We start from the raw sequence: 14373 nt of genomic DNA on the forward strand, positions 1-14373 counted from the left end.
AATAATTAGAAGTTCATTTATGCTCAGTTTTGAATATGCTGCCTGATCAGGAAAAAAAGGTAAAGTTACTCAACTCATATGTGTGCCTTTCACTAATCTATTATGTTTCACTCAGTAAATCACTATTGATGTCTTTGTTATTTATGGTTATCTTTCAGCAGTTTGTTGAACTACAATTCCCAAATTCACATATTTTTTGTTTATTAGGCAGTCAATGACAAACAAAATGAAGCCATCACAGCTGCATCTAATGAGTTGGCCAAAAAAAAAAAGCGATCTTGAAGAAAATTTAAAACTTTCACATGATTTAAAAGTAAGTATAGTTTCATAATGATCTTAGGCTTTCTATTTCTTGTATTTGTAATTTTCTTATTCTGCTACTTATTGGAAACTATTTAACTGGGTTGATAGATTCTCACGCTCATACATAGTTGTTGCCTCTCCAGAAGTTGTTAATACAAAATACTGACTTCATGTGTTGTTGGGCTTATTGAATGCCTGAAATAATGATTGCTTAACTTAAACTTAGAAGTTCACATTTTGCTTGGGTTAGGAATGGTTCTTATATGTGGTATACCTCACATAAGTAGAAGTTGTTTAGGCTTGAAGGATGGATGAAGCATTGGCCCTTAACCTTGTATTGAAACATAATATGTCTAGAATTAAAGTGGCATTTCATGCATTTTCTTAGAGTATAGTCTTGATCTAAAAGTAATATTAGAGTGCCCACTAAACTCTAGTTGCTGCCTTGCTTCGATGAATTCATAACTCTTAATTCCATTGATAAATTCTTGGTTTCTCATTGATTATGTCACTCATTTCCTTAATTCTTAATTAGGATTAGGATTTCACTTCGTTATAAATAGAGATAGTATTCCTCTCTTTTAAACACATCATGTTCTATTAGAATAATGCGTCCATATTGTTTAATAATCTTTCTTCTTCTATTTTCTTTCTCTTCTGCTTAAAACTTATAGTCTCAACAGGCAACTATATGATATTTTTTCTTGTTCCAGGTGTTAACCGAATATTTTTTGGTCTCAGTAACCGGTGCAGCCACAGTCACAATAGCAGGGGTAGTCAAGGAGGCCGTCACCATATTGGTATGAACTACACTTCGATATTATTCTTATCTTTTGATATGAATATCCAGTGGTTCCTCTTAATATTGTATGTTTATTACCAGATCCTTTTGGTATCATTTTTATCAAGATTACATTGCTTCAGTATATGAATTAATTTAGTACTATATTTAATATAACTATTGCATGTTATGTTCGAATAGGATAGAGGTTTCTTAGTGTTGCGGTTGCTGATTGTAGATTTACTTGCGCTTTCTGATTATATGTTGTTTATGTGTAGGTTGCGGTATTGTACTTTCATGATAAATTTACATGGGTGAAAGGACTTGGTCTTTGCACTATTCTGTTTGGTGTCAGTTTATTCAGCTGGTACAAGTAAGTCATCAGCAAACTTGTCTTTCAAAATTCTTTTTCCTTTAATTCTATTATGCTTGTTTATATGTTTTTTCGGTCTATTTTTCTATTTTAGATATCTGAAGCTTCAGAAGGGCCATTTTGGTGAAGGCGAGGTGGCAGTGCTTCACACAACAGATTCTGCTAGCAAATATGTTATTATTGAGGAGATGGATTAGCAGGATATTTGAAACCTTCATAGCAACATCTTCAAAGTAAGTCCCTCAGTTGGACTGTTGTTAAGTGATGCATGGAGCTATAATAACTTATTTATCTACAGATATATATAAATTGACTTTCCCTTTTTAATCATAAGATCATTACCGCTTGTCTTGGTCATCTCAGGACTTGAATGTTGATGTTATCAACTACTACTGCTATATGGCACTCATTAATACTTTGTCAATGGAAAAATGTACCACTTTTATTGTGCATCTTTCTTGTATAAAAGAGAAATTTTTTATCTTTTCTCACTTTTTATCAATCGCTTTTAATAGGTATATAAGAAAAGTGTATACTAACTACTAAGTAGTGCATATAAGATCTCTCAATTTCTATATTTGTGTAGCTCCTACGACTCGCCTGCTGACCGACTTCATGTCATGTTTTCAGCAGTTACTTCTTGATGCTTCCGTTGGATTTGTGATGTGAAGGTGCTTTCCAAGTTTATCAGACCGGAGGAAACAAATCGCCCGGCGATGATAAACATTTAAGCCCAATCATTCATCACTTCCATTTTAAAATTTTGTAATTGAATATCTTGTATTCTGTTATTGTTTCATCGGTAGCACAAATTTTGGTATTTTTGACTTGAATTGTCAAGATATATTTTGTAGATTAAGGCAGCAGGGTGTAGTAGATCAAAGGTTCATTTTTGTTTTAATGTATCAAGTTACATGTTACTATTTTTTGTTCTTATGTAATAAATGTAACTCTTTGATTTTGTTCATCTAATTCTGAGTAATGTTCAATTTTATAAAAGGGGAGTATAGATTCTGAAAAACACTCAGTGGGTAAAAAACTCAATGGGTAATTTTGAGTCATCTAACTCTACTGTTTATATGCACGCTTTTATAGTCCTCTATCATTACTCAATATTATATAAAACCAAATTAACAAAAATGGGTTCAAGACACAAGACTGAACTCACAGATTTGTCTTGAAATAAGACAAGTTCTTGCTTACATTTTCTGTTCAATAAAATAACTAAAGTAATAATTGAGACTAGTTAATAGAACTCCAACAAAAGATACTGCCACAGTAGTTAATAAAATTTTGAATTGAATCTAAATTTAAATTTCTCATCAAATTTATGCCTGGAAGGAAAAATAAACAACATCTTATTGCTAAAATGGAATAACTACATCAATTACATTCCTAATTTTTCTTCATTAGATATATAACTACATGCTTTTTATTAAACTAAATGAAAATAAGGATTGGCCTTATGAAATTGGACCTATAACATGAGGATGAAAAAAAAAACCCGGCCTAAATACAAGCAAATACAAATTACAATGGCAGTGGGATGGATCATCTGAGAGATTCCCAAAATTATCTTGGAGATTTTGAAGAGAGACATCTCCCACATGAGACTAACTTCAGCAATGCTCTTGGTTTTTGGGTTCGAATTTTCAAGCAGGACAGCTGCCAATGCAATCAAATAAATCAATAATGTGTATAGTATGAAGCTGAAGCATAAAAACTACAAACATATGTATCAACACTGCTGTATTTTTAGTTAATAGTCTTGCCTGAAAAGTTTGAATATATTCTTGATGGTGGATAAAATATTATTATTTTTATTTACTTCAAAGGAAAAAGGTTCATGTATGAATTCTAACATTAAATTTAGATCATGCAACATATGATTACCTTCTGACGGGTTGCTCTTGATGCTTTCTAGCAAAGTAAGCTCCTTGATTTTAGTTCCAGTTTTTTGCAGAGTAAGAATTTTAGAATCAATAGGCAGTTACAAAAGAGACAGTACTAGTTTACTAAAACAGAAAAACACCACTAGTACCCAGGCTAATGGAGATTTTAAGCAAGCTACCATCCTTGAATTACAAAGTGTACACATCGAAAGAAAATGGATAAAGAAGAAACATACAGATTCTCTAGTTCAAGCTTTTCAGCAATGGAAACTGCTTTGCGTTTCAACCACCCACTTCGCTAGCTTTCCGCCTGCTGGATTACATGAGCAAGAGATACCTTACTTTTTACAATACTTTTACTTTGACTTTGTTCCCTAAGCTTTCTGCAGTCCAAGTGAAACTTAACCATTGGATTTCTTTGGGAAGCTGATGCTTGCCCTATACTTGAACCTTCTACACTTCTGTAAGATGTTGCATGAGCGTCAACTTGCTGTGCATCATTCTTGTGCTCTGTTGGAGAAGCTGCTTCTTCTATGATTTCACCCGTTGGATGAGCTCGAGCGACACCGACACCGACACCACTTAATTCTCTAATGTGTGACGAACTATCATCAGCAGCAGGCAATGTAAGAGGAAGTTGAACAGCTGAGCCCGCATCTCTAGTTGACTCGCATCTAATTTCTATCGTTACAGATGCTCCGAGGACAGATTCAAATACTTGTAAAATGTGACCTGTGAACTTCTCAGCCATGGATTTCGTCATTTGAGAACTAAACATTAGCTGCACAGTTGGAGCTGCACAATATTGCATCCTCTATCATTAGATAAATGGTAACTAATTGTCAATACAAACAACAAAAACAGGATGGAGACACATAAGCAACATACCATAATAATAGCAACAATATCAACACATTAAACAAAAAAGAAAGCTACTTATGAAAGCAAATAAAAAGCTGCATAACTGGATTAAAAATCACTGTTAACTTTATGACGAACCCAAAAGCAAGTTTTCAATGCATTTTGCTACAAGGCCCTTCAGTTGACTAACATTAAGTGTAATCAAATACATAAATCAGTTTACATAATTCTTCACAAAGCAACATGCAAAAATGAACAGCGAGGAATTGATGTTTACCTGCTCCAAAACTGTCAGAGATCAGCTTGCCTTCTTTATACAAAAATTGTCTTGGTCCAGTAACTTGAATCCTCTCAAGAACCTCTAACCACATCTCTTCAATACCTTTATGGTTTTTACTCAATATCTGCTTTTCATTCATTCTACTCTTGTTGGCCATATGTGAATAAGTTTGTTGAGTGGCAGAACCAGACACATTGGGAGAGGCGCCAGAAAGGGAGAGGCGCTGGACGACGACGGTTGGACGGGGCTCGACGATGGAGGGCGAAAGGGCATTCAAAGAACTTCCATAGAGGAGAAAGACGCAGCATTTGCCGAGTTGAGTGGTTTAAGCTTCCTTCTCCTTTAGGTTCTTTAAAGTCCGTGGGTGGCTAGCTACCGAGATCAATGCAGTCAATTATTGCTAGGATTTTTCCGTTTTGGTGTGCTTCAGAAGGGAGGGGGCACGAATGATATTAGGAGAAGATGAAGAATAGATTGATTTTTTATTTTTTTGATATGTTTTTATTTGCTTCAGAGGGGGATGAATGATTAGGGAAATTGGAGAAGACGAAGAACGATTGATTTTTGTTTTTTTTTAATATGTTTTTGTTTGTTGTTTAAATTAATTGAAACTATAAAATTAGAATTAATTGAATTCTAAAATTTGATTGATTTAAAAGAGTATTTTTGTCTAATCAAATAAAGTAAGGATGTTTAAGACTTTTTATAAAATTAAATAAAAAATATATTTTTATTTTTATTTAATTAACGGAGTATATTAGTAAAAGTGGTGATATAATATATATTTAAAAAAATTAAATGCTGACGTGGAAAATAAATTTCACATGATTTGTTACTACTTGTCCATATTTTAAATGTATCCATACGTACGTATGAATTTATTACTGTACCGTAACACTTTTTTTTAATGTCACAAAGCATAGAAATTTTACTATTCTGTCTAGAATCTCCCGTGCATACAAAATTGAAGCTTACTATACAATAAACAATTAAAATACCACGTATATGTATTTTGTATTCATCAACATAATTATATATTAAATGATGCCTGAATTTCTTCCAATGTTTTGCCCTTGGTCTCAGAAATCCATAGTATTGCAAAAGCAAGGGTGATGGCAGAAAAGGTTGCATAAATTGTGAATGTTCCTGGTTGAAACAAGATTCTATTAAATTAAGTCAAAATAAAAAGTTGTAGCCTCTTCATAAAAAAAAAGAAAAGAAAAGAAATTAATCCTAAAAATATAACTTTTAGAAATTAAACTTTCCTTCTTTATTATACGAAGGCAACATAAAAAGAAATGGCCATCGATTAAAAAAGTGATTTGCAAATAAAGAGAAAATAATAAACAAAGAAGAAATATTAAATATGAATATATAAAGTGGCCTAGGGAGCTAGGAAAGAGAGAAAATACCTGGATTACTCCATTCTAGAAGCATGTTAGCAGTCAAGTTTACTAGTGAGGCAGTGAACCAATTCATAAACGTAGCTACACTTCCAGGCGAACAGTAATGACGCGCAAAAACAGCAGAACATACATGATGACCAAGTGCAGAAAAGGTTAAAGCAGTGAAAAAGCCAAAATAGCACAGAACGCAAAGATTGAAGCTAAAGAAGCAGCCTCCAATGCCACGGAAAAAGTTAAATCTGCAGCATCGGGTGAGTGTCTTTAAGTAATAAATAATGAGTCCAAGATCAAACAAGAAATTGAACATCACAAGAACAAGTAATTTTTCTCTTTGGTTTATTAATATTCATTATCCAAACACAGTGATAGTTTTAAAATACGAAAAATGAGAATTGAAGTAGTTCCTTGTTAAATTGTTCATCTTATATGTTATTATATATAAAACATTAAAACCCTAATTAGAACTTGAGTATTATTTTTGGAAAAATTGATGATTGTGTGCTGTGTAGATACATCCCACTACGCTTCAGAAACGGCTTCAAGTGCCTCAAAGAAAGTAAAAGGCGCAGCAGCATATGGAAAAGTCACATGGTTCTGAAAACCGGATCGGACTGGCCGTCAAACCGGTTCAACTGGGAACCGGCGATCAAGCGGTCCGATCCTCCACGTATAACCGCTCAAAGGAAAACCGCTGAAAAAGAGGGAACCACGCGTGAACCAAACCCCCCTCCCTCTTCCCCCAATCATTCATTCATTATTTCATTTAATCACTTGTCACTATACTCCCTGTACCGGAGATTGGAGAACTCTGAAGCGAAGGAACCCTAGCCCTCCATCGTCGCCGCCGTTCCCAGGTCGTCAGCGCCGCCGCCGTTCCCAGGTCGTCAGCGCCGCCGCCGTCCTCAGGTCGTCAGCGCCGCCGCCGTCCCCAGGTCGTCGAACCCTAACCCAGTAACTCGGCGGGTACTCTTCATCTTCGCTGGCTTCTCGGCACGGAACCCAGGTCAGTGGCTCGTCTTCATCTTCGGTCTTCTCCTTCAATTTTTGTTCCATTTTTCTTCAATTCTTCTTCGGTCTTGGTTTGAACTTTGAAGTTTGGTTCTTCAATTCTTCTTCTTTGGTCTTCCGTCTTGGTTTCCACTTTGGTATTCCCTTGTATTTGCTGGTGGTTAATGGTGGAAATTTTACAAATTTGCAAATTTGTATGTATGGTTCTGATTGCTATGTTAGTCAGTAATACTTACTCTGTTACTCTGTTTTAGTGTTTTAGTCGGTAATACTTACTCTGATGGCTCTGATAGTGTTTTACTGGTTTACCAGTTGCTGATGAATCCTAATTTGTTTGTTGCAATATTGTTGAATGCTGTAGGCTGATGGCTCTTAATTTTTTTGTTCAAATTGACTGATGGCTTTGTTTGTAGTTGCTGGTTTTGCTGGGTGAAGGTTTAGTGTTTTGGAATGTTTCATAATGTGCTAAGTTTGTAATTGCTGGGTGAAGGTTTAGTGTTTTGTGATTATTGGTTAATGTTTTGGTTTAGTGTTCTCTCTTTTTCAGATTTCCCTTCTCCCTGTATTTCTGCATGTTGTGAATTGGTAATTAATAAATTTGCCTTTTTGCTGTAAATTGGGACTTTACTAGGATTTGTTAAATTTGTTGCTGTAACTTGAATTTGTTGCTTCCCAGTCGCAGAATCAGAACAGAATGCTCAGTCAGTGCTTGATTGATTGGCTTTGCTCACTGATTGTATTTGATGATAAATTTTAAATTTTAAATTTGCACTGCCTATGTTACTGATTCACTGTTCTTTTAGTGCTTTTTGTTGTTGTTAATCATTGTGATGAGCTTTGTTAAAATTTGCACTGCCTATATTACTGAGTGTCCTTCAGTGCTTTTTGTTGTTAATCATTGTGATGAACTTTGTTAAAATTTGCCCTGCCTATGTGACTGATTCACGGATTCATCCCTCTCGTCATTATCATTGGCATGAACTCCGAACCAAAACCCCAACTCTCTGGATAAAATTGTAACAAAAGCTGATTGGGACTTTTTCTTCTACTTAAGGTATGAATCAGAATGATGAGGCCAAGTTGTGAATACACAAGTGTCAATGGACTATAATATATATCGAGTTTGTGACATTAGAAGGGTGTAATAATAACAATAATGGAGTCATGTTATTTGAATATTGAGGTTTAACATTTAAACTCTCAGCTTCTCATCCCTGTTTGATTCTTCATCTCAGGCAATTGAATCGAATCAACCAGGCCTTCCTTTTCTTTTTCTTTTAGTTGATTCTTAATTTTTCTAATATATGTAGCTTTCTGAATCAAGTGGATCAAATTATGTAGTTTTCTTGATTTGGGATATTTTCGGAGAAGCATTAGAAGAGCTATTTTATTATTATGTTTGCTATAATAATATTCACATGTTCTGTATGCTTGTGATTGTTTCGGTGTTTACATTTTCTTTCCAAGTCACTTGTTGTGGTTGTTCTTTGAGTTAAGGCTTTGTATGTGTGTGTGAGAATATGTGATAATGTTGAATGCTGTTGCATCTAATAGGAGTTCTTGGAGTACCCTCATCTTTGGTCCTTTATAATTTATTTATATTTTTATTCTAAAACGATTTTCTGGTTGAACCACTGATTGGACCGGTTGGACCAATGAACCAGTGTAAAACGGTTTGATGACCGGTCTGGTTTTCAGAACCTTGGCTAAAAGTGATAACATTTTATTGAAATTGTTTAACATAACAAATCAAATTACACCATCAATTATCTCTTAACTGCCAAAAAGGTAATTTTGATATCTTAAAATGAGATGGCACTGAATTCAAAACATCTTAAAATTGTTGTTGTATGTGATGCTTAAAAAAGAATATTAGCCATTCCCAGAATTTTCATCAGGCGTAAGATCAAAACAAATTCAAATCAGAATAACTAACACCATAAACATTGTCTTTTTTTTATAAATAAGTTGCTCCATCTTCAATAATATTTTAAGAATAGTACTTACAACAAAAAACATTTTTATCAAGCTGCAATTAGAGTTATTAAAATAATAGCTCCATCTAATATATGCAACTCTTTACAAAATGTCCATTTAATTTGCCCTTTTACTTGTCTCAAGTTCATAAAAAACAATCATGTTTATAATTTCAATTGCTTGAGTATTTTATAATTGATCATTACTCTTACAAAAAAAGTACAAATAATATTGACCATACCAGTCAATTATGTAAAAAATTTATAAATTTAAAGTACTTGTTTTGAAACTACAACCAGTGCTAATTGTCATAATTTTTTAACGATATTGATTTTTATTTTTTCGTATATACATTTAGATAAAAATTCAGGTGCATACTTTATGTGAAGTTGATAGTTGAGAGTCATTAAATAAAAATTTTAAAATAATCAAATTATTTAATGTTCTTAACTATTAACTTTACGTAAAATTGATTGTACATAAATTTTCACGATACACTTAATACATAATAGGGTCCTAAAATATCCAACACTACAGCGATGCCCTAATTACTAAGGCTATCTTTGTTTTCTTTCTTTCCCTAATTTGAAATTCCAAAATTTGTTATGCATTGCAAAGCTTAGGTATGAAGTCATGGTTTCTTGGCAGAAGCATATGCTTCAGCGACTTTGTGTTTAGCTTGGTCATAAGTGGCTGATGTTTTATCTTTAGCGGTTATAACGGTTTCTCCGATAGCATTGGAAGCTTTGTTTGCTTGCTTCTTAGTTCCTTCGTACTCACCAGAGGTTTATCTTTTCCGTATTCCACTGCACCTGCGGTTTTGTCTTTTCCATATGCCACTGCGCCTGCGGCTTTATCTTTTTTAATTGGTTTGAAGAATACCAAATAATTGATTTTAACTAATATTGAATACTTGTGTTAGTTTACTTATGCGTATTTTGATTTTATTTTTAGTTATAAATTTTGATGTTTGAAGCTATTTGGAACTTTTAATGGTAAATTATAGATAATTTATTATGTGAAATCGTAAAATTTTGAATTTTATTAGCTTACAATTCATTGAATTTAAATATTTCAAATTATGTATTAAATTTTTAATAATTTTATTTTATATTTAATTAAATCGGTTGAACTCCGGTTGAACCCTGATTGAACTATTAAACTATTGAATCAGTCGCTTCACCGGTTCATTGACCGGTTCGGTTCTCGCAACCTTGGGTAACATTGCTAATAAATAAATAAAAGAAGGAGGTTCTGATTCCAGGAGGATCACAAGGGCGTTGTCGTTGAAGTTCATCTTCAGAGCTGAGCGAGTGTTGTATCTGGTTGAAGTTTTCTTCAAGCTCAAATAGTGCGTTCCCCCCTCTCCTATCTCTTCGTTACCTCAAAAAGCTAACATGGCGGTTGCACCCTATATCACTGCTGCTGTACCTCCTAGGTTTGCTTCTCCTTCCCATTGTGTGTTTCCCACAGTTTCTCTAAATTACTAACTGACTCTTTATTTTCTCTTTTTGATGTGGCAGTTGCGCCACAAAACTCTACTCAGGGTTGAAACTTCAATCTCCAAGTATCCCTAATTCCCTTGCGTGTAAACCTAATGTCTCCGCTGAGTTCTACGGAAAAGTTCACAAGAGTCTGCATTGCAGGTAACTGTCTGACCACATTTGTGATTTTTCCCCTTTTTTTCTGTTTTTGTTAATGGAGAAAGTTTTGTTCTTTAGCTTCTGCAGTTTGCCTTATTTTGAATTGGTGCCATTTTTTGGTGTGTGCTTAACTTTGCAAAAATAAGCTTTGGCATGGATGATGATAGTTTTGTATTTGAATTGCTTTTCTTATACCTGTATTCATATGTGCAATTAACATATACTTGGTTATATGCCTAGAATTGTGCGCTTTCAGCTGATACATTCCATGAAGGAACGGTCTTTTTGCAAAATTTGAAGATTGAAAGCAATAGTGAATTGTCTCTTTATGCTTAAATTTTGTGGTTGGTCTATTATGTTATGTTGCTACTGTATGCTTTGTAGGTACATCCCTTTGATTGCCAAATTTTCCAGCATAATGTGTTCGGTCCACTCTAATGCAATTTTTCTTGTTGCAGAAAGCTATGCTGTATCATATCTTTGATATTGTTGTTTGGATTAGCGAGTAACTTTTAACTACAATTGAGTTTGTCATGATTACTATTATATATTATAACAAGGATTATTCTTTTTGTAAGTTCTAACAAATTTGAATTATGAAGAATCTTCTTTAGTCTTTACGGCTTTACACAATAGTTGATAATCTTTGACATAGTGAAAGTGAAGTTAACAAATAAAGCATAGTTTATATCAGATAAAAACGATATACTTAGAAGAGTTTTCACTAATGTCAAACACGTCTTTTAATTAAGAGATTGATACAAGGTGTATAAATCTTGCATATTTTCAGGTATGCTAATCACAAACCAGCAAGGGCACAAATTCAAATGATGCCCATAGGGACCCCTAGAGTCCCCTATAGGACACCTGGTGAAGGAACTTGGCAATGGGTTGATTTGTGGAATGCCCTTGTAAGTCAATAATACATCTTAATATATATCATTAATATTATGTTTTTCTGCATCTAAAAGATGCTGGTTAACATCGCGTCACATACTCACATAGAAATAGATCGTTACACATGAACCTCTAGTTTTCTTATGATTTCCATCACTCTTTAAAACATTTCTAAAAGTAAAGGGTTATTGGATGCAGTATCGAGAGCGTGTTCTCTTCATTGGACAAAACATAGATGAAGAATTTAGTAACCAAGTATTGGCAACCATGCTGTATCTTGACAGTATAGATAACGCCAAGAGGATGTATATGTACATCAATGGTCCTGGTGGAGATGTAAGTTTTCTTCTAGTGTTAGATGTTTAGTCAATTAAATATTTCTCTTTTGTGCCCACCTTTGTGTTGCTTAGTCATGTTTTTAACATGCTTAAGCTTGTTATTTGTGCAGCTTACACCAAGCTTGGCTATCTATGACACTATGCAGAGCTTGCAAAGTCCTGTAACCACCCATTGTGTTGGCTATGCCTATAATCTTGCAGCATTTCTTCTTGCAGCCGGAGAAAAGGTATCGAGTTATATTACTATCTGAGTATCTGTTAATACAAACTGTGAAAGTTCTCTGTTTGATTAAGAGGTTATAGTGATTTCCAACGTCATGTAATCATGCATGACATTGTGTGACTGACGAGATTTATTGTTGCATCTTACAGTTGTTTCTTCACGATTAATATGAATAAAAATTATGCCTGAGATAAGGGGACGGTTGAAATAATTGGAGCATTAATAAATCACTCAGTAGTCAATATAACAAGAAAAAAATGAAGAAATATTTTCTTATGCTGCTTATGTGCTGCCTAGTGCGTTCTTGATAGGACGTGTCAATTTGTTATTAGTAACATCAATTGTGTTACATTTGTTACAAGGTAAAAGATGGAAAGTTTTGTAGTTTGAATCTAAATAGGGGGGGCAGTCTACTATATACAGACTTGGGATCACATTGAAAGGCCCGATCTCCCTCCTTCCAACTCTTTATAAAAATTCAGTAAAAAAGAAAAGAATGGTAATTGATAGGGAGTGGATATTATCACTCCAATATCCACTCCCTAATTGACAATGCCAATCCTCTACGAATATTATTCCCAAATTACCCTCACAATGAAAAATTTTCTCTCATCACTATGGAAAATTAAATAGCGAGGATGGAACATAATTTTGAAAAATCACACAAAGGGAGTGGCAGTATCTCTCTCCAAAGTCTCCTAATTTATACTGTGAAGTCCATCCTTATTTGCATCTTAAGCTTCCACTTTCTGTTCCATTCCATTGTGTTGTCACATTCATGTTGTATTGTTTACTTTTCTGCAATTTGTTGTGATGTGCTTGTATTTGTGTTTATTGATGTCTAATGGGTTATGAAAATAGTTCCCGACATCTATTAACTTTGTGATGATGGTCTGCTGTATTGTTGAGGGCAACCGCTTTGCAATGCCTCTTTCCAGAGTTGCTCTGCAATCTCCAGCGGGAGCTGCTCGGGGTCAGGTATGTAGATATCTCTTCTGAGATTGAGGTTATTATCACTCCTCAGATGTGTGAATATGATCGCTTTTACTCTTTATGCTAACGCCTTGTAAATTTTGACAGGCTGATGACATCCGCAATGAAGCAAATGAGCTTTTAAGAATCAGAGATTACCTCTTTAACGAGTTGGCTAAGAAAACAGGCCAGCCTGTCGAGAGGGTCAGTTCATTCAACAATGAAATACATGGAGATGAACATGAAAACCTGTTATCTTAAAAACTTAAGGCCTGATTGGTTTCTATTTTTAGTTTCTACTTCCAATTTGATGATTTTGCGAGGAAAAAAATGACAACAATCAAGATTTTATTGTTTTCTCTTTCCCTTACATAATCTTGAAAATAGACAATACTGAAAGTGGAAATGGAAACCAAATAGGCCCTTAAGTTTGTAGTTTGCTTCCATTTTATGATCATTTGTGTCAGTTCCTGGGTATTTATTAAATTATAAGTGTTTATCATTTGAAACTAATTTTTAATGGCATTCAGATCACCCAAGACCTGGGCAGGATGAAACGCTTCAACGCACAGGAGGCTCTTGATTACGGGCTTATTGATCGAATTGTGAGGCCACCACGCATTAAGGCTGATGCGCCTAACAAGGAGGCAGGAACAGGCCTTGGTTAAGAACTCACGGTTTGTCACCCAGCCAGAGTACTCATAATATTACAGAACTAGGATTGTTTCTCGTGTTTTATTTATCTCCTTAATTATTTTCAGAAATATGTATAATATTTGAATAGTTAGAAATTGTTGCCAAAGATAATTGGTTCTTGTTCAGAAATGGATGAATTCCACTTGTTGAAAGCAGTAAATAATGCAGTTGAAGCTTTAAGTTCGTAACTCTACCACATCCCCATTTCTTATCATGATTTTATATAAGAATTGCTCCTGCCCAAAATGCTAGATATATCATTCCCTGGAAAATTAACCCAAAAAGATGATTAGATATTTTAAGATTTTTGTGCATAGTGGTCAACACAAATTAGAGCGAGTTACTGAAGAGAAACAAATTCCTGCTCCTATTGAAATAAGTAGCAATTTCTCTTGTCAAGTCACTAGTACATGGTATGCATCTATACGTCACACATTAGGAAATAAACAATGGTAGCAGTTATTTAGATATTTGTATACTTTTTCAGGATAATTTACTTGTATAAATCATTTGGGAAGCAAAACTACATGATTATTCTAAAAGCGATTCCAATACATGTTTGTCCGCCAATCTATTGTGTAAATTGTGTGGATTTAACGATTTTCTTTTGTTCATAACTACCTACTAAAACCAATGATTAATGACAAAGGGAAAGCTAGGCTAAATCATGGTATCTGAATCTGTTTTAGGTGCAGAATGCAATAAATTACGCTGAATACAACA

General features: G+C 34.2%; 1 protein-coding gene and 1 long non-coding RNA gene across 5 annotated transcripts; one reads left to right on the top strand and one right to left on the bottom strand.

Moving 5' to 3' along the window:
- Positions 1-5388: 5388 nt before the first annotated feature.
- LOC140175813 (uncharacterized) lies at positions 5389-6026 on the bottom strand. The gene is made up of 2 exons (XR_011866434.1): positions 5903-6026; positions 5389-5636 (listed from the first exon to the last, which is right to left on the bottom strand). It is a non-coding gene; the product is annotated as an uncharacterized lncRNA (long non-coding RNA).
- LOC112715157 (ATP-dependent Clp protease proteolytic subunit-related protein 2, chloroplastic) lies at positions 6004-13834 on the top strand. Of its 4 annotated transcripts, none has more exons than XM_025766924.3 (10): positions 6004-6147; positions 6406-6899; positions 10056-10319; positions 10405-10527; positions 11315-11435; positions 11620-11757; positions 11870-11986; positions 12844-12960; positions 13063-13158; positions 13485-13834. In XM_025766924.3, exons 3-10 carry the CDS (start codon positions 10279-10281, stop codon positions 13620-13622), a joined length of 891 nt encoding a protein of 296 aa, XP_025622709.1. In that variant the 5' UTR covers positions 6004-6147; positions 6406-6899; positions 10056-10278; the 3' UTR covers positions 13623-13834. The 4 variants fall into 4 exon arrangements, with proteins under 4 accessions (XP_025622709.1, XP_025622711.1, XP_025622710.1 ...); XM_025766926.3 differs by having other exon boundaries at positions 12892-12960; XM_025766925.3 differs by having other exon boundaries at positions 10146-10319.
- The last annotated feature ends 539 nt before the right edge of the window (positions 13835-14373 follow it).

The sequence above is a fragment of the Arachis hypogaea genome, chromosome 10 (assembly GCF_003086295.3).
Source record: "Arachis hypogaea cultivar Tifrunner chromosome 10, arahy.Tifrunner.gnm2.J5K5, whole genome shotgun sequence".
In the NCBI taxonomy this organism is placed as follows: domain Eukaryota; kingdom Viridiplantae; phylum Streptophyta; class Magnoliopsida; order Fabales; family Fabaceae; genus Arachis; species Arachis hypogaea.